Source organism: Oppia nitens, unplaced genomic scaffold (assembly GCF_028296485.1).
Source record: "Oppia nitens isolate AA-2021 unplaced genomic scaffold, nextdenovo-longstitch-racon4-pilon3 scaffold30_pilon_pilon_pilon, whole genome shotgun sequence".
NCBI lineage: Eukaryota > Metazoa > Arthropoda > Arachnida > Sarcoptiformes > Oppiidae > Oppia > Oppia nitens.
Window position 1 is genome coordinate 647,501 of NW_026533211.1, and position 25,000 is coordinate 672,500.

Sequence of the window (25,000 nt, forward strand, 5' to 3'; positions counted from 1 at the left end):
TCTTTTAATATATTAAATAATGTTTTTTTGTTGTTGTATTGATTTACGTTGTCGGGGGAATGGGATGCCCTGCAAAGCACAGGTAGCCGATGGAAGATCAAAAACATTACGTATAAGATAACCAAATATCCGTCAAAATTCCGTACAAATGCCAAAAAACATATCATTGACGAACAGATTGCCCGGGCATTCAAATACTGGTCGGATGTATCCAATTTGAATTTTATACGTATGCCGGCATCGACACCGGCCAAGGATGTCATCATTGATATACGCTGGGAAAATGGCGAACACGGAGACGGCGATCCACTGGACGGTGTCGGCAAAGTACTGGCCCACTCGTACTTTCCCCAGTATGGCGGCGACGCACACTTCGATGACGACGAAATATGGACAGTCGATGTACCCGAAGGTATTGTTGGCCATCCATCTATATCTACTGTCACCGCACCACACTTCCCCCGCCACCCGTCACCACCACTACCCCCAACTCCACTCATGTTATTTGCCAATCAATCAGTATATTATTGTATAGTCAGCCACACAATTGTTAGGACTGTTCACTATATATATATATATATACACACACACACCCCGACTGATCGACTGTCCATTTTTTATCCATTGACTACCTGTTTAATAACCTCCGAGTTTTCTATGATCTAACCGTCCAGTCCAGTCCAGTCCAGTCCAGTCCAGTCCAGTCCAGTCCAGTCCAGTCCAGTCCAGTCCAGTCCAGTCCAGTCCAGTCCAGTCCAGTCCAGTCCAGTCCAGTCCAGTCCAGTCCAGTCCAGTCCAGTCCAGTCCAGTCCAGTCCAGTCCAGTCCAGTCCAGTCCAGTCCAGTCCAGTCCAGTCCAGTCCAGTCCAGTCCAGTCCAGTCCAGTCCAGTCCAGTCCAGTCCAGTCCAGTCCAGTCCAGTCCAGTCCAGTCCAGTCCAGTCCAGTCCAGTCCAGTCCAGTCCAGTCCAGTCCAGTCCAGTCCAGTCATATTATATGTATCACTCAGTCGATTAGTGTTAGGATACCCCCCACCCATCCACTACATACTCACCCTCTCGTCGATCAATTGAGTCCAAACCCACCCCCAGACGACAGTCGCCCCCATTAAGTGTGATTTTACTAATATTATTAAGTGGTCTATAATCCGTACCCCTTCCTCCCCCGTCCTATATAGAAGCCAACATATTGGTGACATCCATACAAAGTCACAAGTGTTAGGATACCCCCCTCCCCATCCAATACATACTCATCCTATCGTCGATCAATTGAGTCCCAACCCAACACCACACGACAGTCGCCCCCATTATTGGTGTCTATAATCTGTAACCTCCACTCTCACTCTCTCCCTCTATATATATATAGGATCCAACATATTGGTGACATCCATACACGAATTGGGCCATTCACTGGGTTTGGACCATTCGGATGTATCCGATTCGCTCATGAATCCAGTCTATCCGCCCTACCGACCCAATTGGCAACTATCGCAGGACGACATACGGGCCATACATATACTGTACGGACCGCGTCCGGGTGTAGCCGAAATACCCAATCTGTGCAACCCGAATATGACTGCCGACGCTGTCTACAAACCGGTCAATTCGACATCGATTTTCGTAATGATTGGCCAACACTATTGGCGTATCAAATCCGATGAAATGACCATCGATTCGGAATATCCGAAACCGATTGGCCACAAATTTCCCGGTCTCGATGACGGCAATTTGAATGCGGCCATCGAATTGCCCGACACTAGTATTATGGTGTTTAAGGTATGGGTTGGTTGGTGTTGGTGTTGGTGTTGGTTTGGTTGGTTGTTGACATAACTGTGTTGTGTTTTTTTTAATACTCTTAGAATAGCGATTGCTATAAGTTTATCGATGATAAACTGGTTCCAGGATTTCCAGCCAAATGCAAACAATTGTATCCATCATTACCGGCTGAGCCCAGCGCTGTCGTCCAATTGGACGGTTATATCTATGCATTTAATGGTTAGTTATTACAAAATATATACAAATACTCTCTCTCTCTCTCTCTCTCTCTCTCTCTCTCTCTCTCTCTCTATATATATATATATATATATATATATATATATATATATATATATATATATATATACAGTATATATAAACACGACTGTGCTATACATTTGATATATAACTTAAAACATTTAATTTTTTTTTTGTAAAAAATAACAACAAATATATCTATTTTATTCATACAAATAAAATATCTATAAAAAAAATACTTTTTATTTTAGACATTTAAAAAAGTTTTCAAACTTTTGTGTGTTTTGGACTCTCTTTCTCTCTCTCTCTCTCTCTCTCTCTCGCTCTCTCTCTCTCTCTCTCTCTCTCTCTCTCTCTCTGTGTGTGTGTGTGTGTGTGTGTGTGTGTGTATGTGTTTAATATATATTAGCAAACATTTTTTTTGAATATTTAAAAACAATTTGATATTAATTATTACAAATCTACATATATTGTAAATTATTAATAAGTATAGTAATTATTATATTATTTTATTTTCAGTTATTTTTGTTATTAATTATTTATTTTTATATATTAATTTATAGAATCAGTTTATATATATATATATATATGATATTATATAATATATATATTTATAAATTTATTTAATTATAAGATAAACTAATTTATTATTATTTTTTTTAGTAAACTTATGATCCAACAAACAAAAATTTCTAACTTTTTGCAAAAAAAATGTTAATTTATTTTTTTTTTAGTGAAAGTAAATCAAAACTTGATTTTTTTTACTAACTATACTTTATATACTGTATTATAGTTTTTATAAATTACTAAGCAATCAATCAAATGTGGTGTAAAATAAAATATATTTAGATAACATTATACTATATGTGTATATATATACTGTATATATATACTGTATATATAACATATGATATACAGCTGTACTGTCTATTAAAAAAAATTGCAAAAAAATAGATAAAAAAAAGTACAGTATTTTTCAATTGCACCTAAATTTATATATACAGTATATACTAATATCTACTTTATATCAGTAATATTTAACACATATTAATCATTACATACACACACACATACAGGTGCTGAGTACTGGACATATATCGTTGAAGATTCAAAGAAAAGCCCGACAGAGATAAATGCCTTGAATGAAAAGGAGGCGCCCAAACCTATTGTCAGCAAATGGCCTAAAGTACCCGATAATGTTGACGCTGTACTCAATATGAAACAGTCGATATATTTTTTCAAAGGCGACCTATTTTATCGACTGTCCCGATTCAATAATCAATTTAAGGTTAGTATATAATGATGTGTGTGTGTATATGTGTGTGTGTATGTGTGTGTGTATGTATGTGTGTATGTATGTGTGTGTGTATGTATGTATGTGTATGTATGTGTATGTTTGTGTGTGTATGTGTGTGTGTATGTGTGTGTGTATGTGTGTGTGTATGTGTGTGTGTGTGTATGTATGTGTGTATGTGTGTATGTGTGTATGTGTGTATGTGTGTATGTGTGTATGTGTGTATGTGTGTATGTGTGTATGTGTGTATGTGTGTATGTGTGTATGTGTGTATGTGTGTATGTGTGTATGTGTGTATGTGTGTATGTGTGTATGTGTGTATGTGTGTATGTGTGTATGTACTGTATGTACTGTATGTATGTGTAGTACTATCCTGTATTAGACATACCGTTCCCATCTATCTATCATAAAATTATATCAATGATATACTGTTTAAAATGCAGTCAACATTTAAGAGTATTTAACTTATAGTTTTCTAAAGTTAAGTAAAAAATTTCTATTTTTGTATATATTTTTTTTAAAAGAAAAATCTCTAATCAATTATAATCTATTATAAGTGCAATATATATCATCATCATATAAGGGCAGTGCACACACACACACACACACACACACACACACACACACACACACAAAATTAATGTATGATTATTAGTATAGATTAGGTGTTCATTGCCTACACCTAATATAATCGGTATGTTATGTAGTACTGTATGTGCTTATGTATTATATATAAGTTTTATCAGTTAACAGGTGAATGAAAATAATTTTGAAAAAAGGGTGGGCGGTATTTTGGTCGGCTTATGTATGAGTTTTTTTTTTGGTAACCCCTCATTGATTAGAGAGAGAGAGAGAGAGAGAGAGAGAGAGAGAGAGAGAGAGAGAGAGAGAGAGAGAGAGAGAGAGAGAGAGAGAGAGAGAGTTCAAGTGTGGTTAACATTTTTTTTCTGGAAATTATTATTATTTTGGTTGAAAAATGTAAACTATTTTTTTTATATCAATTTAGTTGCTATACTTTTTTTTTGTTTTCAATTTTTTAAAATGTTTATCTGTATATATGTGTGTGTATATGTAAGTGTGTGTGTGTGTGTGTGTGTGTGTGTGTGTGTGTGTGTGTGTGTGTGTGTGTGTGTGTGTGTGTGTGTGTGTGTGTGTGTGTGTGTGTATGCATGTATGTGTATGTGTATGTGTGTGTATATGTAAGTGTATGTATATATATGTAAGTGTGTATGTGTGTATGCATGTATCTATGTGTGTGTGTGTGTGTGTGTGTGTTTAATGGCTAATAAATAAATAAATATCATAAAAGTAATAAAAGTGATTAATATATTATTTAATTTTGAAAATATTATTTTTACACTTTTGATAATATATACATATGAAAATATTATACAGTATATCACACACACACACAAAATAAAAAAATTTAATTTATTTAAAATAAAATATTATTATTATTCATAAAAAAAATAAAAATTTATAATAATTTTAATGAAATCTCTCTTTCTTTCTCTATTTCTTAATTATTTTTATTTGTTGATAATTAATTTAAATTATATAATTTTTTTTTTAATTATAGCCAACCGATAGTTTGCCTCCCTATCCCCGTAAGATAAGTATGTATTGGTTTGGATGTTCGTAAATGTTGTTAAAATTGTGGTGTCGGGTAATAATGACCGGCCGTTTAATTACTACTACAATAACAACAATTAAAACTGGCTTTTAATATATTTATGCAAATAAAAAATTATTTATTATTATTATTATTATTATTATTGTTTGTTGTTGTTTGAAATTTTTGTTGTTTTTAATATATAATATATTATACGATAAATAAATTATATGAATAATTTTTAATACAAATATTTAAAAAAGTTAAAATTTTTATTATTTAATATATATATATATATTTATTTATCTATTAATATTTATTATTTAATTTAATGTTTTATTTGCTGATAAATTATATATTATTATTTAATTTAATGTTTTATTTGCTGATAAATTATATATTATTATTGTTTTTAAAATAAAAAATTTATAAATATTTTTTTTTGTGGACTATTTAGTAAATTTTATTTATATATTTTATTATTTATTTAGATTATTATTATATATTGATAATTGAAATACAATTTTAAAAATTATTTTATTTAATTTATTTTTTTAAAAAAAAACTAACAAATTTATTGATAAATAAAATTTATAACATTTATATTTCATTAACTTTAAATTTATTTCATATTGAAAACTTTAATTATTAAAACTAATAATTCAAAAAAAAAAAATTTATTACATATCGATATATACTAAAAAAATATCGATAATTGTATTAACAATTTGCACATATGTTATGACTAATTATTATTAATAAATAAATAATATTAAAAAAAAATTACATAAATTATATTCAATACTATAATATTTATTATTATTATTATTATTATTATAATTATTGTAAACTTTGATAACATGTTTATAAAAAATTACAAATAAATAAAACATAAAAATAAATAAATATATATTCAATAAAAAATATATACTAATACTCAATGAAATTATTAATAATAATTACATTATTATTATTATTATTATTATTATCGACAATAGTATCGGTGGTAAACAGTAAGCAAATTAAAGTCATATTCAGCAGAGGTTACGGCGGTTACGGCGGAGCTGATAATGCCTATAAAAATCATAAAAATCTATACAATCATCGGAAACCATACGACCCGTTGAATCCTAACCAGTGGACGACAACAACCACTACCAGTGCCTCCACAACCCATAATGTCAAGGCTATCCGTAAGTTGCCAGTGGCCAGTAGTAGTAGTAGTAGTAGTAATGGTGGCCAGAAACCGATGACGAGGACGAGGACACCGATGACGAGGAAACCGATGACGAGGACACCGATGACGTGGACACCGATGACGAGGACACCGATGACGAGGACACCGATGACGAGGACACCGATGACGAGGAAACCGATGACGAGGGCGAAGACACCGATGACGAGGGCGAAGACACTGATGACGAAGACACCGATGACGAGGACACCGATGACGAGGACACCGATGATGACGATGACCACCAAAACAGCCGCCAGAAATCACTACAACAACAACAACAACAAAAAAGTTGTTACCAATTATTATGGATTATTATCATCGATGAAGACCACGAAGAAGTCGACGACGAAAACCACGAAGAAGTCGACGACGAAGACTGCGATGAAGACCACGCAGACGACGACGAAGACAACGAAGAAGACTGCGATGAAGACAACGACGAAGACAACGAAGAAGACTGCGATGAAGACCACGACTACAACGACAAAAATCAGGACAAAGACCAAGAAGTTGACTACAATTTCGACTAAGACTAAGACAAAGACAATAACAACAACACTGTCGACAACACTGTCGACAACACTGTCGACAACAACAACAACGACAACACCGCCGCCGATACCCGAAGCGTGGTATCAAAGACTGTTGAAACGTTTTGATTTGTATTACGGACAAAATGATAAACCCGTTTCCATATCAGAAGTTACGGTAATATATTGTATATAATACCATACCTGTGCCCACACACAAACACACATACACACTCACTCACTCAACTACCTGTCCTATTAATGTCTCTGCCTTTAATGTCTTAATAGGATTATCTCAAACGGTTCGGCTATATAGCAGCCGTCAAACGACTAATACGACAGGCGGCCAGCGATCGCTGGTCAGCCCACCAGAACCGATACAAACTCGGTTGGCGACAGCGGCCAAGTTTTGGCCAATTGTTGCGCGAAGATATCGAAACCATGGCCGACATTATAAAGACGGCATTGAAAATGTTTCAACGATTTATGCGTCTCAGAGTTACCGGTATGTATGTGTATGTGTATGTGTATGTGTATGTGTATGTGTATGTGTATGTGTATGTGTATGTGTATGTGTATGTGTATGTGTATGTGTATGTGTATGTGTATGTGTATGTGTATGTGTATGTGTATGTGTATGTGTATGTGTATGTGTATGTGTATGTGTATGTGTATGTGTATGTGTATGTGTATGTGTATGTGTATGTGTATGTGTATGTGTATGTGTATGTGTATGTGTATGTGTATGTGTATGTGTATGTGTATGTGTATGTGTATGTGTATGTGTGTATATGTTTGTCTACTGTTATGTATATAATAGTTTGTTGTTGTTATTGATTAGGTGTTACCGATAAGTCGACGCTGATCGCTATGAACAAACCCCGGTGCGGGGGTAAAGATATGGGCGAACAGCGGGTGGCGCCCAACTATATGACACTCAATCAGCAGATCCGTAATTTTATCGATCTTAAGATGAATGAAACCGGTGTATGGATTGGCAAAACAATGCGAAAATTGCAGAGAAAATTGAAAAACACAAAAAGTCGACCCAAACGACATACATTGGCCGGTAAGTCATATAACTGGAAGGGTAGGGGTGGGTGTGAAAAAGTTTGGGTCGGTTATATACCATAGGATAGGATAGCCATAAATTATTCACCAATTTCTATGCCCTATTTAAATCAATTACCGTATTTTTTTTTATTCAATATATCGTATTTTTTAAATTTTATTTATATTTTTAAAAAAAAATTTTTATTTTAGGTAAATATATGTTTAGTGAATAAATAGCAATTGTATTATATTAATAACAATTATTAATTATTTATTTTAATTTATTTTAACAACAAAAAAAAATATATTTAGCTAATAATAATTAATAATTTTTATTATAAATTTCAATTGAAAAATCCAATTAAGGGTTTTATTTATTTATTTATTTATTTTAATATAATGAGAATGACTGGCAATCCTAGTGTTTATTATTAATTACTTAACAAACAAACCTTTTTTAAAAAAAAGTTTTTTTAATTTAAATTTTTACTTTAAATTTTGTTTTTATTTTTTTTCTTTTTGAATACATTTATTATATGTCGGGGGGTCGGGTCGGGCACAGGTAGCCGTTGGAAAATCAAAAACATTACGTATAAGATAACCAAATATCCGTCGAAATTCCGTAAGAAAGCACAGAAAAAATTAATCGACGAACAGATTGCCCGGGCATTCAAATACTGGTCGGATGTATCCGCACTGAACTTTACCCGTATGCCGGCATCGACACCGGCCAGGGATGTCATTATTGATATACGCTGGGAAAATGGCGAACACGGAGACGGCGATCCGTTGGACGGTGTCGGCAAAGTACTGGCCCACTCGTACTTTCCGCAGTACGGCGGCGACGCACACTTCGATGACGACGAAGAATGGACAATCGGTGTACCCAAAGGTATTGTTGGCCATACCATCCATCTATATCTGCTGTCATATACTTCCCCCACCACCACCCGTCACCACCACCCGTCACTACCACCCGTCACCACTACCACTACCACTACCACTACCACTACCACTACCACTACCACTACCACTACCACTACCACTACCACTACCACCACCACCACCACTACCCCCAACTTCCACTCATGTTATTTGCCAATCAATCAGTATATTGTATTGTCAGCCACACAATTGTTAGGACTGTGCACTATATACATACACACACACACACACCCCCCGACTGATCGACTGTACATTTTATCCATTGACTACCTGTCCATCCATACATCTATATCTGCTGTCATATATTTCCCCACCACCACCCGTCACCACCACCCGTCACCACCACCCGTCACCACTACCACTACCACTACCACTACCACTACCACTACCACTACCACTACCACTACCACTACCACTACCACCACCACCACCACTACCCCAACATCCACTCATGTTATTTGCCAATCAATCAGTATATTGTATTGTCAGCCACACAATTGTTAGGACTGTTCACTATATACATACACACACACACACACCCCCCGACTGATCGACTGTACATTTTATCCATTGACTACCTGTCCATCCATACATCTATATCTGCTGTCATATATTTCCCCGTCACCACTACCCCAACTTCCCACTTGTTATTTGCCAATCAGTATATTATTGTATAGTTAGCCACACAAGTGTGTTAGTATGTTCATTATATAGACACCCCGACTGATCGACTGTCCATTTTTATCCATTAACTACCTGTCCATCCATCCATCTATATCTGCTGTCATATACTTCCCCACTCACCACCACTACCACTACCCCAACTCCCCTCATGTTATTTGCCAATCAGTATATTATTGTATAGTTAGTAACACAACTGTTGTTAGTATGTTCATTATATAGACACCTATAATCTGTAACCTCCACTCTCACTCTCTCTCTCTCTCTCTCTCTCTCTCTCTCTCTCTCTCTCTCTCTCTCTCTCTATAGGATCCAATGTATTGGTGATAGCCATCCACGAGTTAGGCCATTCACTGGGTTTGGACCATTCGGATGTATCCGATTCACTCATGAACCCGGTCTATCCGCCCTACCGGCCCGATTGGAAACTATCGCAGGACGATATCCGAGCCATACATATCCTATACGGTCCGCGTCAGGGTATGGCCGAAATACCCAGTCTGTGCAACAAAAACACTACCACTGCCGCCGCCAACAACAACACTACCGCCAATAGCCAGACAGTGGACGCAATGTACAAACCGACCAATTCGTCGTCGATATTCATATTCCGGGGTAAATACTATTGGCGTATCAAAAGCGACGAAATGTCTGTCGATCCCGAATATCCGAAACTGATTGACCATAAGTTTCCCGGTGTTTACGCGGATGGCGGCGGCGGCAATGTTAATGCGGTTATCGAGTTGCCCGACAGTAGGATTATGGTGTTTAAGGTAGTATAGGTGTGTGTGTGTGTGTGTGTGTGTGTGTGTGTGTGTATCTATGTGTGTGTGTGTGTGTGTGTGTGTATCTATGTGTGTGTGTGTATCTATGTGTGTGTGTGTGTGTGTGTGTGTGTGTGTGTCTATGTGTGTGTATATGTGTGTGTATATGTGTGTATATGTATGTATGTGTGTGTATATGTATGTATGTGTGTGCATGTATGTGTGTATATGTGTGTGTGTGTATGTGTGTGTATGTGTGTATATGTGTGTATGTGTGTAAATATATATGTATGTGTATGTATGTGTGTGTGTGTGTGTGTGTGTGTGTGTATGTGTGTGTGTGTGTATGTGTGTATATATATGTGTGTGTGTATGTATGTGTGTGTGTGTGTGTGTGTGTGTGTGTATGTATGTGTGTATGTATGTGTGTGTATGTGTGTGTATGTGTGTGTGTGTTGTTTTTTGATAACATAACTGTCCTCGGTAACAAAAAAAAATATTATTACTGTAATTATTATTATCTATAGGATGCCGATTGCTATAAATATACTGATGATCAACTGGCGCCCGGCTTTCCCATAAAATGCAAACAACTGTATCCATCATTACCGCCGGTGTCCAAAGCGGTATTCATATTGGACGGCTATATCTATGCATTTAATGGTTAGTTATGTTAGTTATTATTATTATTATTATTATTATTATTATTAGTTAATTATACAAACCAACAACAAATTATATATATAACTTTGAAAAATAAATAAATAAATATATTATAATTATAGTTATAATTATTTTGTATTTTTTCACTTTTTTTATCCCATTATATCTATCACACACACATACACATACACACACATCACAACTACTACAGGTGCTAAATACTGGACGTATATCTTAGAGGATAGTAGTAAAAATCAGACAGATATAGATTCTAGAAATAAAAAGGAGGCGCCCAAACCCATTGCCAGCAAATGGCCACAAGTGCCCTATAATGTCGATGCCGTATTCACTATGAAACAGTCGATATATTTTTTCAAAGGCGACCTATTTTATCGACTGTCCCGAATCGATAATCATTTTAAGGTTAGTAATATGATTAAACTACTGTACATTTTTAGTAGACATACTGTTCCCTTATATACTGTATTATATACAGTATATCTATCTATTTATATCAGTATTATATTTATAAAAAAAAAAAATTTCCAATATATGGAAAGTTATATGTGTTTTACTTTTTATTTTCTTAGTGAGTGAGAGTGAGTGAGTGAGTGAGAGAGTGAGTGAGAGTGAGTGAGTGAGTGAGAGAGTGAGTGAGAGAGAGAGAGAGAGAGGTTAGCATTTTTTTCTTGAGATTTTTATTACTATTATTTTGATTGAAAAATGTGAGCTATTTTTTATATCAATTTAGTTGCTATACTTTTTTTAGTTTGTTTTACTAAAAGTGTGTGTGTGCGTGTGTGTGTGCGTGTGTGTGTGTGGAGATAAATAGATAGATAGATAGATAGATAGATAGAGAGAGAGAGAGAGAAAAGAAAGAGAGATTTATAATAATCTCTAATCAATTATAATATTATATATATATATATATAGTGTTTGTGATATATATCTAAATACATTAACTGTAATGATATACACTGTATATATATATATATATATATATGGGCAGCAAAAAAAACTTTATGATTTTTAATAGATTAGGTGTTATTTGCCTACACCTGACTATACATATGTGTAGTACTGTAAATAATATAAGTTTAGTATTATCAGTGACAGTGAATCAACAACAAAAAAATGATAATCAAAACAAGGGTGGGCGGTTTCTGGCGGCACATGTAGTCTATAAAATAAGTTTAGGTAACCCCTCATAGAGAGAGAGAGAGAGAGAAAGTTCAAGTGTGGTTCACATATTTTTTTAGGATATTATCAAATTTTTTTCACTATTAAAATATTTTTTTTCAAGTTTTATATATTTTATCAAAAAAAAATAAATTTTTATGTTTTTAATGGTTAAACTTTTGGCTAAATAGTATTACAGTATTTATAGTACTGTTTTGCACAAAAAATAGGTGTTTTTTTTGTGTGGCAATGAATTTGAATACATTTGTGATTAATATAAAAAAAAGTGATTAATTTTGAAAAGTTTTATATAGTTTTACACTTTCATACACTTTTATACAGTATATTATGTATATATTATATATATATATTTTGTTAAAATTTATTATTATATTCATCATCAACAACAACAACAACAACAAAAACTATTAATAAATTTTTTATTTTTAAAGATAAAACCCAACAAACTTTCACTTAAAAAAAATTTTTTTGTTGTATTTGTAACAGTCCTATGATTTCCGGATCTAATTATTATTATACAAAACAAAATAATAGTTATATAATGTCTAGATATTGATATCAGATTTATTTATTTTTTTAATATATAAAAAATAATTTATTTTCTTTTATTATTATTTTATCTAAAAAAAAATTTTATTATATTTTTTAAAACTGTATTATATTATAGCCAACAGAGAGTACGCCTCCCTATCCCCGTAAGACATCTATGTATTGGTTTGGATGCGTTTGAAAAGCGTGTGTAAAATGTGTGGTGTCGGGGGTGATAATGACCGGCCGTTTTATTATTATTATTATTATTAATTAATTAATTAATACAACAACAAAAACTAGCTTTTAATATATATTCACAAAAAAATATTATTATTATTATTAATTGTTGTTAATGTTGTTAATATTATTATTTTTTAGCCAAACATTTTAAATATATATATAAATAATTTTAATTTTATGAATAATTACTACTATATGAAAGTGAAAATTAATTATTTTTTAAATATATTTGATTATAAATAAATATTTTGTACATATTAATGATGATATTTATTTTCTAAAAAAAATAATAAAATATTAGTTTTAACTCACCCTTAAAAATATAAATATACAAATAAAATACTATTAAAAATATTTATTTTTTAAAAAAATATTGTAATTTACATTAATGTATAATTTGCATACTAAAAAAATTGTTAAATTCAAATAAAACTAATCATATAATAATAATTTGATATTTAATATATTGTTATCTAAAAAAATCAAATTGTAAATTAATAATTGTATTAAATAAAATTTAAAAAAATAATAATTTTAACATATATTTTTGTTGTTGTTGTTGTATATTATAATTAAGTAAATTAGTATTAATTTAATATCACTGGTATTAACTGATTATTATTGATATATATTTTTTATTAATTTAATTAAATTAATTTTAAAAACTGTAACAAATTAATTGACCGAAATTCATAACATTTATATAAATTAATTAATATTTTATATTTAATTAATGACAAAAAATCTCTATTGAAAAGCATATGTCTCTCTCTCTCTCTCTCTCTCTCGGAGAGAGAGAGAGAGAGTTAGAGAGAGACATATATACAGATAGACAGACTGATAGACAGATATATAGACAGTTGAGTTCAATACAAGTGTTTTTTTTGTTGATTGATAATAATGATCAATAAAATAGTGCAATTATTTTTTAGTTTCAATTTTTATTCAATATTTTTTTTTGTCTAATGTTTTGTATATACTATTGGGTATAATATATGCCAAACAAACAAAACAAAAATTATTGTCATTTTTATTAATCAATCAATGATTTTATAATAATATATATATATATATGTATGAAAAATACAATTACAAACAAATTAATTATTAAAAGAGAGAGAAAATTAATTAATTTAAAAATAAAATTATAAAATAAAATTTTTTTTTGTTTATAACAAGTCTTTAACGTTAACTTTCGGTCGCTTTTTATTTCTCTGATATTTTCGGCTCAGTTTGCGTTTGGCTCTAAACTCTTGCTTTCTATCCGATCCTCCCTTACGGCCGCCGCCTTTAACCGGCCGTCCCTTCCCGTCCTTATCATTACCGCCGCCGCCACTATCATCGCTGTCGTCATTATCCAACTCGTTGTCCTCTAATAGTTCGGCAAATTCGTCGGCCGATGCAAACAACGAATTAGTCATTCTGTCGACTCCTTGTTTCGGCCGTTTCTTTAGTAACAACGACTTCTTTCCATCCCTGTCCTCATCGTCGTCATCATCATCATCGACGCCACCTAACGCTTCTTCCATATCGTCGTCAATATCGCCGAACGCATCGGCAAAATCTGGATCGTTATCGGCATCAAAGTCCACTTCTTCGTCGTCGTCATCATCGGCGCCAAAATCTGAACCGCCGTCGTTCAGCTCATCCATACTATCATCGTCCGAGTCTTCTTCGTCATCATCTGATGACTTCGACTTCTTCTTCTTCGACGCCTTTTTCTTGTTCAACAAATCTTTGGCAAAATCATGGCCGCGTTGTTCCCGTCGGGACATTGGTTCCAATCGATCGAGCAGTCGGTCAAACTCGACACTGGTTACACTGTCGGCGTCGCTATCATCGGCGCCTCCCATCTCTTTGCGCAATACTTTTCGTTGTCTCAGATAGTTATAGATAAACCTTTCGTCAACCGAAACACGACTTTCGGGTTGATTTAAATAGTCAGCACTTGTTATATCATTGTCTGCAGCGGCAGTCCCGACAGCAGTGGGTCCCGACTTCGTAGTCGTCCGATTCGGTACCCGACCGAAAATTCGGCTCTCTTTTGACGACCGTTTGTTTGACATCTTTTTCGGATTTCTAAACACAAATCTATCTAAAAAATGTTTGACAGTAAAATCGTTTAGCGGATCACCCGAATAGTCAACGGGTTTGTTGGCCAAGATTTTTTCGGCAAACAATTCGGTACTGGGATGATAGTGTCGGCACAAGGAGTTCAACTCCCAGAGTCCGGTCGACTCGGCGGAAGCGTAGAGCGGATTACGTGCCGATAGGTCATAGTGTGTCGATTTTGTACGATTGGTATCCATGTTCTTGTTGTGTACCCATGAAACTGATGGCTGCTGTTGTTGTTGTTCGTGTCTATCGCTATCGTCATCATTGTTGACCACTTTATTGTCGTCGTCGACATCATCATCACTGAGCAGTACGTCTTCATAGTGTTCATCGTCATCATCATCGTCGTCGTTGTCGTCATTATTATCCGATTCATTGTCATTGTCTTCAGTATTGTTTTTGACGCCATTCTTCTTGTTAGTCTTGTTGTTGTTGATGTTGTGGTGTTGATTGTCATCCATATTGAGAAAAGCTTCCGACGCTGTCAACAATCCCGGTCTGGATCTGATTACTTCCGATACCAGTATGAGTATCGCTGTGGCCAACGATGACGAATGAGTTAATGCCAACTGAAAACAAAAAGACAAACAAATCATACCATTAATTAGATCCACATTTCAAGACTATCAAAAAAAAATCTCAAAATACCTGTAATAATCGTTTAACAAAAGCCTTAACCCGTCGGACAATCGGATCTTTTTTCATGGCTTTGTAAACCAAATTCAAAAGCATCGCCCGTCGGGAACAGGTATCGAGCGGTACGTCCAACAGATGCCTGTATAGTACTGTATAGAATCGGTCGGTTAGGTGACCAGTTTGTTGGACATCCAATATATTGAATATCAAGCATAAAGCCTGAATGGCTGTATTGACTTCGACGTAATGGATCAGCTTATAGAATGTCTGCAAATGGTCGTCCATTACCGTCGGCGGTAGTTTCGAGTAGGGAAACGCGCGGCTAACACCCGTCAACAGTACGGACATCATTTTGTTTTGAATATCACCGCGTCGGCAACACGATTGGAAAAACCCGAAATATAGCCGCACTAATTTGTTGGCCAATTGACGATCGGCATCAGCGTTACGGTCAAACATAATTTCCGTCAGAAAACATAGCCCATAGTATTGGGCTTTCGGGGTAATGTTTGGCCGGAATAGTATACGTTCGACTTCGTCGACGACTACCGGCTTCATGAACGGATGGTGTCGATTGATTAGTTGACTCAGCAGATGCATGGCCTGGGCGGCCAGTTTCGGTAGCGGATCACCCAATCGGTTACACAACTGGCTGAGTAGTAGTTGTTCCTGTTCGCCATTGTTGACCAGCAAATCAAATACGGCCAACAATGACTTGTGTTTGGTTGTCTCCAGTGTAGTGTCCTTACCGACGCTGACCACTGCGTCGATGAACTGCCGATATAAGGATTTCAGTTGATCTTCAAACAGACAGATAATTAGCTGACGTTTGCGCGACTTTTTCCGATTGGTTTCCTTAGTTTTGGCCGATTTTTCGCTGTCCGACTGCTTGTTGTTGACCGACTTGTTGTTGTTGTTGCTATCGTCGTCGTAATACTGGATCAACTCCTGAAATGTACGCAATTTCCCGTCGGGTATCAGCAGATCGCCGATAAACAGATCCCTTAGTGTGTCCATTGCTAGCAGACATTCGCGTTTGGCTTTCGGTGATACCATTCCGACCATTTGCTGTAGACTTTTCAGATTATGGACGGGCGAGTCCTGCAGTAGTAGTGTATGGGCCGATAGTTTATCGGCCAGTGTTCCCGATTTCAATACCTGCCGTATCCATTGCCAATCATCACCGCCGCCGCTGCCGTCACCGTCGCCACCGCCACCATCGGGACCGCCGCGCAGCTTACGTCTAGTCTGGCGGCTATAATAGGCGTCCAAATCGGCCACCAATAGCCGATTGGCCTCCTCTCGCAACTCGCGGACACGTTGTTGATCGTAGCGGACAATCTTTTTCTTCGGTTTTTTCGTGTTGTTGTCCACCGACGCGGCCGCTGCTGTGGCCGCCGACTCGTCAAATACACGCCATTCGTACCATTTGGTCGCCGGCGGTACCGTCGGTGCCATTCAAGTGGTTATTAAATCAATTAATTAATTAATTAATTAATTAAAAAAATGCTTTAAATTCAATGTAAATGTATTGCAATGCTGTTTACTATTTAAACTATAGTAAGAAATAGTACCAAATTGTTTGGTATGTATAGTATATACCAATTGGTACTTTTTTATATATTGTATGCGGTTTTTATTTAATAATAATAACATGTGTTGAACATTGATTGTATGCATTAAATATAGTAATGTAGTATTAAATAGTATCTATTTATACTGTTTGAGTGCATAGAACAATTTGGTCCCATTTGATGTCACACACATACATGTGTTGGTTAACACTTGTGTTGTCATTGTATTTAAATTTACAGTTAATAAACATTTATAAAAAAAAACATATAAAACGTTTTAAAACAATTTAATTTAAAAATAATTTTTTAATTAATTAATTAATCCAATAGATAGGGTAATAAAAATAATAATAAAAATAATAATAATATCAATAATAATTTAAATTTTATTTTATTATTATCATCATCATTAATTGTATTAATATATATATATAATTAAAAATATAGATATAACAATAGTTTATATTATATATATATTATATATAAATAAAATATAATTAATAATTTTAATTAATTATATTATATTAATATATATTAATATATATATAAACTTTATATAACATAGGTTTGTGTGTGTATGTGTGTGTATGTGCTATACAATTAAAAATTTTAATTAATAATAATTATAATAATAATATTATTATTTTATATATATATATAATAACAATTATACGATTAATTATTGTAAAAATATATTGTATATATTAAATACAAATCGTTGTTGTTTTTTTTAAATTTTAATTTAATAGTTTTAATAATCATAAATAAATTAATTTAATCTATTTATTAATTAATTAATTTTTATTTTATTTTATTTTAATGTGTGAAATATAATGGTGTTAAAAAAATTGTGCAGCACATTTTTATTAATTATTATTATTATTATCATATTATTAAAAATAGGTTTTTTAAATTTAATTATATATAAATTTATATATACTGTATATTAATATAATAATATTTTTATTAAATTAGATTTAATTTGGTTTATTTCTATATTAATTATAAATATATAAGTTTTAATTTAAATATATGATATATATATATATATATATAATTATTAATAATTATAATTTATTAATTGTATGAATTTTTAAACAATTTCAAGGTTTAAAATTTGTTGTAAATGTTATAATTAATTAATTAATTTTTTTTGTACATTAAAATGTTAAGACATCGTATTATTATTATTATTATTATAATAATTAATAAAAAATATATATATTTATATTAGATATGTACATATAATTATATATATAAATAATTTTTTTTATTTATATATATAATATATTTATTAGTTATTAATGTATGAATAAACAAAAATTTTTTTTAAACAATAAAATACATGTAATCACCGGTATTTCAGACACTTATTATTTGATAATATAATAGATAATTATAATTATTATTATTATTATTAAAAAATATATTTCAATTAATTAAAAACATTTTTTTTCACAAAACAAACTATAATTAATAACTATTATATATATATATATATATATATATATATATATCTAATTTGAATGTTTGTATTAATTAATCTAATTTTGTTTTGTTTTTTTCATAATAACTGATAATTTAAAATATATTCAAATAATTTAACATTTAATATTTTTTTTAAATATATAATTTTTTGTCTAAAAATTAAACCCACATGTAATATTATAAATAATATATATATATATATATATGTATTTTATGTTCAAAATAAAAATTAATATAATTTAATATTATATAAAGTTTTTATATTATCAATAATAATAATAATCTATAGTTTTTTTTTGAAAAATACAATATAAATAATTAATTTATTATTATTATTATTTTATATATCATTGTATATAATAATAATAATAACAATTATTTATTATTAAATAACAATTTCAATCAATCATTGAATTAGTTTATAAGTTATTTGGGTATAAAATAATAAACTGATTGTCAGTTTAATAAATCGGTTAGTAATATATATATTTAGTAAATATATATAATTAGTGTATATTATTAATTAATTAATTAAATATATTAAATGTAAAATTGGCTTCAAATTGAATCAATGTATTTTATTAATTGTGTGTTTTTTTTTGGTATAACAAATATAATATCAATTATTAATTAATAATAATAATTATTATTATTATTAGCATCAACAGTTTAAATATCAATTATTATTTATCAACTAAAATATTAATATAATTATTAACAATATTGTAATTAATTAATTAATTATTATTGTTGGCAACGTAGTCTAGGCTGCATACTGGGCCTTAGATGCAGTTCCCCGTAGACCCACATGTTAGGCCTGGATAGCATCTGCTGCCATAGGGCTACCTCATCGCCGATAGAGTCCATCCAATCGCATGGATGTCCCTCACATTTACCTATAGTTTAGTGTGTGGTTGGTTGGGTTGGGTTAGATGGTATGGGTAGGTATGGTATGGGTTGGATAGATATAAACAAAAATTATATATTAATATCCAAAAAAAAATTATGCACTCAATTAGCACACATATATATATATAGAGAGACACTAACCCTGTCCTAGTCCTAGACGTACACCTCCCAGAAAGTCGTTGCTAGTAATCTTGTCGTAGTCCCAGATAGTCAACTCCAGGCACCGTTGGCTAAGATCCAGTTCCGATAGATCATCGAAAATAAACGTATGATTCCATTTGGGTGAACATGTTTTTTTCATAACCGGTGTTTTCTGTTTGCTAGCTTTGCTTTTATCCGGTAATAGATAGCTAATTGATTGGATTGATAGGAGGAAAGGTATGTATGAAAAAATTATGTGTGAGGGTGTGTGTGGGAGGGAGGATGGACTTGGTGACATACCATTTGCAAAATGGATCTGATGTACCATTAGATCGGGTACCCAACAAATTGTGCGCCTCCTTAACGAGCACATGTAGTTCGCCATTGCTTTTCGTTGTATGCGATGACGACATTGTGGGCGACGATGTTTGACTACCGGTGCCGGTTGTAGAGCCGCTGCTATGTTGAACTGGTGGCTGCGGTGACGATGGCGGCTGCGGCTGTGATGGTGGTGGTGGTGGTGGCCGTCTAACCAATGTATCTTTCGGTACGTATTTGAGTGCCAAAAATATGTCGCCCCTATAGGTCGACTGGTTGTCGCATACTTCAAGCTATTATTTTTATTATTAATAAATAAATAATATAAATAAATAAATACAGAAACAAACCAATTGAGATGACAATTCAAACAACAATATATTAGTGAGAAAGAGAGAGAGAGAGAGAGAGAGAGAGAGAGAGAGAGAGAGAGAGAGAGAGAGAGAGAGATATTTTTATTTTTCCAAAACACTTGAAAACATTAGTTTGAAGTGAATCTCTAACTCAAGAATATTCTGACCTAACATTTAGTTATATTATTATTGGTTTTTTCTATTATAATATTACATTTATATATATATATAATAATAATAATAATAATAATATATATTTGAGAGGGAAAGTCAAATGTGAAAAAAAATTTCAAGAGTGAGTGAGTGAGAGACAGAGAGACAGAGAGAGACAGAGAGAGAAAGAGAGAGAAAGAGAGAGAGAAAGAGAGAGAGAGAAAGACAGACAGAGAGAGAGAGAGAGAGAGCACTTGACTATAACATCATGTGTACAGACACTCATATACCCTTCAGGAAAGACAGACACATCCATCCATCCACTCACACACACACACACAAGTATTTACCACTAGTGGTTGGATCCGTGGACCTACCCTTTCCTGAAGTGGATACCACTTGAGGCCGGGCGTCTCGAAAACTTCGTGACCCAACGGCAACGTTACTTCGCCGAGAAAGTCGTTACGACCGAAAATGTCTGAATGCCATACACTTATCCATAGGTCACGGGTCTCAACCTCACCGATAGTCATATAAAATTTCATAACCTCTTCAAACACTGGATTCAGTGTATGTTTTTTCACTTTGGTCTTACGTTTACCCGATTTTGTCCGATCGGGTAATAGGTATACCTTTACGTATCTGTGAATACAGTTTATTAAAAAATTAATAATAAATTATTAAAAAACAAAATTGTTATTATTATTAGCAAAAAAAATGATTATTTATTAATTTATTTATCTCTATTATATTGTTTACTGTATTTTTGGTTGTCTGGGTAAACAACAAATTTTAATAATATAGATTTATTATTATTATTATTATTATTATTATTATTATTATTATTATTATATATACAGTAAATAAATGTATTACCGGTATAATACCAATAATACTATTATAATATAATCTTAATAATAAAATTTAGTTTAAAATATTTATTTATTTTAGATGTTTTCGGACAAAAATAGTATTAAATTTTTTATTTATTTTTTTTTTATTATAAATTTCACTTAAAAACATATATATCATATCATATATTATATTATTGTTTAGTTTATTGTATATATATATATATATATATATATTTATATAGATTATATAATAACTCAATTATTTTAATAATCTATATTTTTCAATCTGGGTTTAATATCCATATATATATATACTGTATATTAATGATAATACTTGAATAAACTGGATAATACTAGTTATATATATAATATAATTATAATTTATTTTAAAAATATTTTATTATAGACATAATTAAATTTATTAAATATATTTATCCCAGGTACTTCAAAATTGTCCATAATAATAAGTAATCTAGGTATATATAAAAATCTAGATATATTGATTTATTTTTATTAATTATATTGGTTTCTAATGGCAAATAATTTTTATTTAACTAATTATATGTTGCTATTCATAGATAGATAGATATTTATCATTATATTTATTATCTTTTTTTTAATAAAAATATTTTATTTTACTAATAATTATACTATATATATATCTATATTATCAAGGGCCCCTCTATATAAAATTATAATAATTTATAGTATTTAACCTTGATCCAGATATATTTTTAAAAATATATATATATAATAAATACACATAAATAAATTTAGCCAGGGCAACCTTTTAATAAATCGTATTTATTTAACATTATTATTATTATTATAATTTAATATAAGATTATACTTGGTAAGTAATTATATATATATATTGAAAAAACTTTACATAAATTAATTATTAAAATAATTTTTCGTATATTAAATAAGTATTAGTATATAATATATATATATATATAAAATTATGTTAATATGATTATTAATTTTATATATAATAGTCTCTCTCTTTAATATGCAGTATATTTTTAGGCTAAAACTAAGTTAATATATATAGTATTTACTGTATATATATAATTGTAGAGCCGGTAGATACCGGTGTTGACCTACTTTTCCTATTATTTAAAAACATAAATTTAATTTATTTATATATATAAAAAAAACCTTAAAAAAACTACAGTATTCCCCAAATGGGTATTAAACAGATAGAGGAAAATAAAAATACTTTTTATAGATAAATACATTTATAAATAATAAATTAAATTTTTATTATTATTTTGTAAAGTATATTGAATTTATATTTTACGAAAAAAAAATTTAATTTAATTTATATATATATATATATATATATATATATATATAATATATTATATTGAAATCCTAAACCCAACCCAACAGAAACCCTCCCTTTCCTTAATAATACTAATAATAATACTATACATACGGATCAGATCGTTGACGTTTGGTGTCTACCGGCGCCAGATTACGGCACTCGCGTATATAGACTTCCATAGCGCCGGCCTTATAGTTATAGCTAATGGAAAACAGGACTTCGCCGGTAATGTTGGCAACTGTACCGAAACGGCCGCCGCCGGCGGCACTGTAAACGCTTGATAAACTTTCGCTACGAGCCTAATAAATTGGGTGGGGGAAAGTTAGGTTTTTTTTAAAAATATATAAGTATAGATATATAGCTAATTGGGTGATTGGGTATCAGCCACTGGGTGTTTACCCCAAACGATGACAACGATGTCTGACTTCGGGAATGATAGGCAAACACGTGTTCAGTGTCGCCGCCGTCGGCCGACTCCTGGCGTTCGCCACTATTGCCGCCACTGCTGGCCAGTGATCCACGATTGGAGAAGCTCTACGATTGGACAGGTATTAGAGTTTTTTTTATATATATATATAAATAAATACAATTTTCAATACAATATAAATACAGTTTATTCAGGTTATTAGGACATTACACACACACACACACACACACACACCCTTACCTCTGAGTAGTCCGACACCGATATCTGTGGCACTTTGCCATCCTTACCGGCCAACCCGTGACGATGCCTGTCCTTTAGTCGTCTCGGAGAAGCCCGATATACGTTGTCGTCTAATAATAAATAATAATATATTTAAAAAAAATAAATTAAATTCAAAAATAAAATAATTATTAATTTATAAAACTATATTTTTTCAAAAAAAATTAATATATGTTATATATAATTATTTAATAATTTTATTTTTATTTTTTTAAATGTTTGTTAATATATTTTTTTATACTAATAATAATTTATTAGTATATATATATAGTTTGATTAATATGAAAATGTTAATTTTTTTTATTATATAATTGTTTAGTTTAAACTGTTAGTTTACTAATAATAATAATAATAATTATTATTATTTTATTTTTTTGTTTTGTTTTTTTTGTTGTTGTAAATTTCAATTAGGAATTTGAAAAAAATGTTAATTTTTATTTTAAAAAAAAAAATAAAATCAAAAATTTAAATGTAATTTAATTAATTAAAAATAATGAATTATTTAATTATTAATAAAATTTATTTAGTATTAAAAAATATAATATTAAGTATAAAATAATATAAGATTAGTTTTATCGCATATAATAGTATTTTATATATTATTTATAAAAAATAATTACTTTTTTCCCCCAATTAATCACTCTTTTAGTATATAAATATATTTTTTTGTAAATAAATTATATGACATTGAATTTGTACTACAATTTCATTGTACCGTTAAATGTAACCGTTTTTTTCAATATAAATAAAAATTTTTATAATAATAATAATGATAACAAATATATAATATTTTTTTCATTAAATTTTTTTTTGGTTATATATATTGTATTTTATGAATGAATACTCTCAATCATTATGTGATTTACAGTATATATATATATATATATATATATATAGTTATTATATATATATTCAATATATAACCAATTATTAGTCTAAACTATGTTATCAATGCTAGTAATAATAGTAATAATAATGAGAAAAAAATATACACTATTTTATTGATATAAAATAAATTGTAATAAATATATATAAATTATATAAGTTATATAAATTTATATATATGTTAATAATATTTGTAGAAAAAATATTTTAGTATATTTTATTTGATAAATATGTGGAAAAAAACTACTGTAATAATAATAATAATAATAAATTTTTTGTTGAAATTAAATTTAGATACTTTATAGTTATTTTTACAGTTAAAATTTTTGTATATTTTTTTTTATTAAAAAAATGCCCAAAAAAAATTGTGTCGGCACTTTTTTGTTTTTTTTGATTAATTTTTTCAAGCACCTGGTATCCAAAAAAATTAAATAAATAATGTGCTAGTTAAATTTAATAATAATAATAATAATAAAAACCAACAAAAAAAAATAATAATAATATGTATTTTTACATTAAAAATTTTGATAATACATAATAATGTATATATATTAATAATAATATAATGTACTTATTATTTGTAAAGTACTATTTAAATTTATTATTATTATTTTATACTATTATTTGAAACTTATTTTATAATTTTATTTATATAAGTATTATAAAGTTTTTATTATTATTTTTTTTGTTTTTTATAATAAATCTAAATATAACACATAAAAATACATTATATATTTATGATAAAATCATACACCAAAAAAAATAATATCTAAATAACT

At 30.6% G+C, this 25,000-nt stretch overlaps 4 protein-coding genes across 7 annotated transcripts in view; 2 read left to right on the plus strand and 2 right to left on the minus strand.

Moving 5' to 3' along the window:
* The window catches only part of LOC128956497 (collagenase 3-like), an 8,768-nt gene extending 3,750 nt beyond the window's left edge, over positions 1-5,018 (plus strand). Inside the window, exons 5-9 of the mRNA XM_054302215.1 lie at positions 83-412; positions 1,363-1,772; positions 1,856-1,991; positions 3,086-3,297; positions 4,883-5,018. Of these exons, the coding sequence (XP_054158190.1) occupies positions 83-412; positions 1,363-1,772; positions 1,856-1,991; positions 3,086-3,297; positions 4,883-4,945 (1,151 nt within the window). The 3' untranslated portion in view covers positions 4,946-5,018. The remainder of the gene's footprint in view (positions 1-82; positions 413-1,362; positions 1,773-1,855; positions 1,992-3,085; positions 3,298-4,882) is intronic.
* LOC128956498 (matrix metalloproteinase-24-like) lies at positions 4,976-12,812 on the plus strand. The gene is made up of 9 exons (XM_054302216.1): positions 4,976-4,985; positions 5,914-6,860; positions 6,971-7,187; positions 7,524-7,751; positions 8,298-8,627; positions 9,671-10,134; positions 10,653-10,788; positions 11,000-11,211; positions 12,656-12,812. Exons 1-9 carry the CDS (start codon positions 4,976-4,978, stop codon positions 12,716-12,718), a joined length of 2,607 nt encoding a protein of 868 aa, XP_054158191.1. The 3' UTR covers positions 12,719-12,812.
* A 1,081-nt stretch (positions 12,813-13,893) lies between these two features.
* On the minus strand, positions 13,894-17,079 carry LOC128956555 (CCAAT/enhancer-binding protein zeta-like). Its single transcript, XM_054302277.1, has 2 exons — positions 15,523-17,079; positions 13,894-15,443 (listed from the first exon to the last, which is right to left on the minus strand). The coding sequence occupies exons 1-2, from the start codon at positions 16,966-16,968 to the stop codon at positions 13,929-13,931; spliced, it is 2,961 nt and encodes a 986-aa protein (XP_054158252.1). The 5' UTR covers positions 16,969-17,079; the 3' UTR covers positions 13,894-13,928.
* A 2,192-nt stretch (positions 17,080-19,271) lies between these two features.
* Positions 19,272-25,000, minus strand: part of LOC128956532 (uncharacterized) — an 82,196-nt gene continuing 76,467 nt past the window's right edge. For 3 of the 4 annotated variants that reach the window (XM_054302252.1, XM_054302250.1, XM_054302249.1), the window contains 7 exons: positions 23,298-23,407; positions 23,030-23,164; positions 22,742-22,929; positions 20,797-21,088; positions 19,923-20,233; positions 19,623-19,831; positions 19,272-19,468 (listed from right to left, as the gene is read on the minus strand). In XM_054302252.1, the coding sequence (XP_054158227.1) occupies positions 19,317-19,468; positions 19,623-19,831; positions 19,923-20,233; positions 20,797-21,088; positions 22,742-22,929; positions 23,030-23,164; positions 23,298-23,407 (1,397 nt within the window). In that variant the 3' untranslated portion in view covers positions 19,272-19,316. The remainder of the gene's footprint in view (positions 19,469-19,622; positions 19,832-19,922; positions 20,234-20,796; positions 21,089-22,741; positions 22,930-23,029; positions 23,165-23,297; positions 23,408-25,000) is intronic. The other variant, XM_054302251.1, reaches the window with a different exon arrangement.

What these genes read in the sequence shown, in the direction of transcription:
- LOC128956498 (XM_054302216.1), top strand. An exon ending in TTTCCATATCAGAAGTTACG is followed by an intron (nt 6,861 to 6,970) that starts GTAATATATTGT and finishes ATGTCTTAATAG; the next exon opens with GATTATCTCAAACGGTTCGG. An exon ending in TATGCGTCTCAGAGTTACCG is followed by an intron (nt 7,188 to 7,523) that starts GTATGTATGTGT and finishes GTTATTGATTAG; the next exon opens with GTGTTACCGATAAGTCGACG.
- LOC128956555 (XM_054302277.1), bottom strand. Translation starts at nt 16,968, where the DNA reads ATGGCACCGACGGTACCGCCGGCGACCAAATGGTACGAATGGCGTGTA. An exon ending in TTGTTAAACGATTATTACAG is followed by an intron (nt 15,444 to 15,522) that starts GTATTTTGAGAT and finishes TTTTGTTTTCAG; the next exon opens with TTGGCATTAACTCATTCGTC.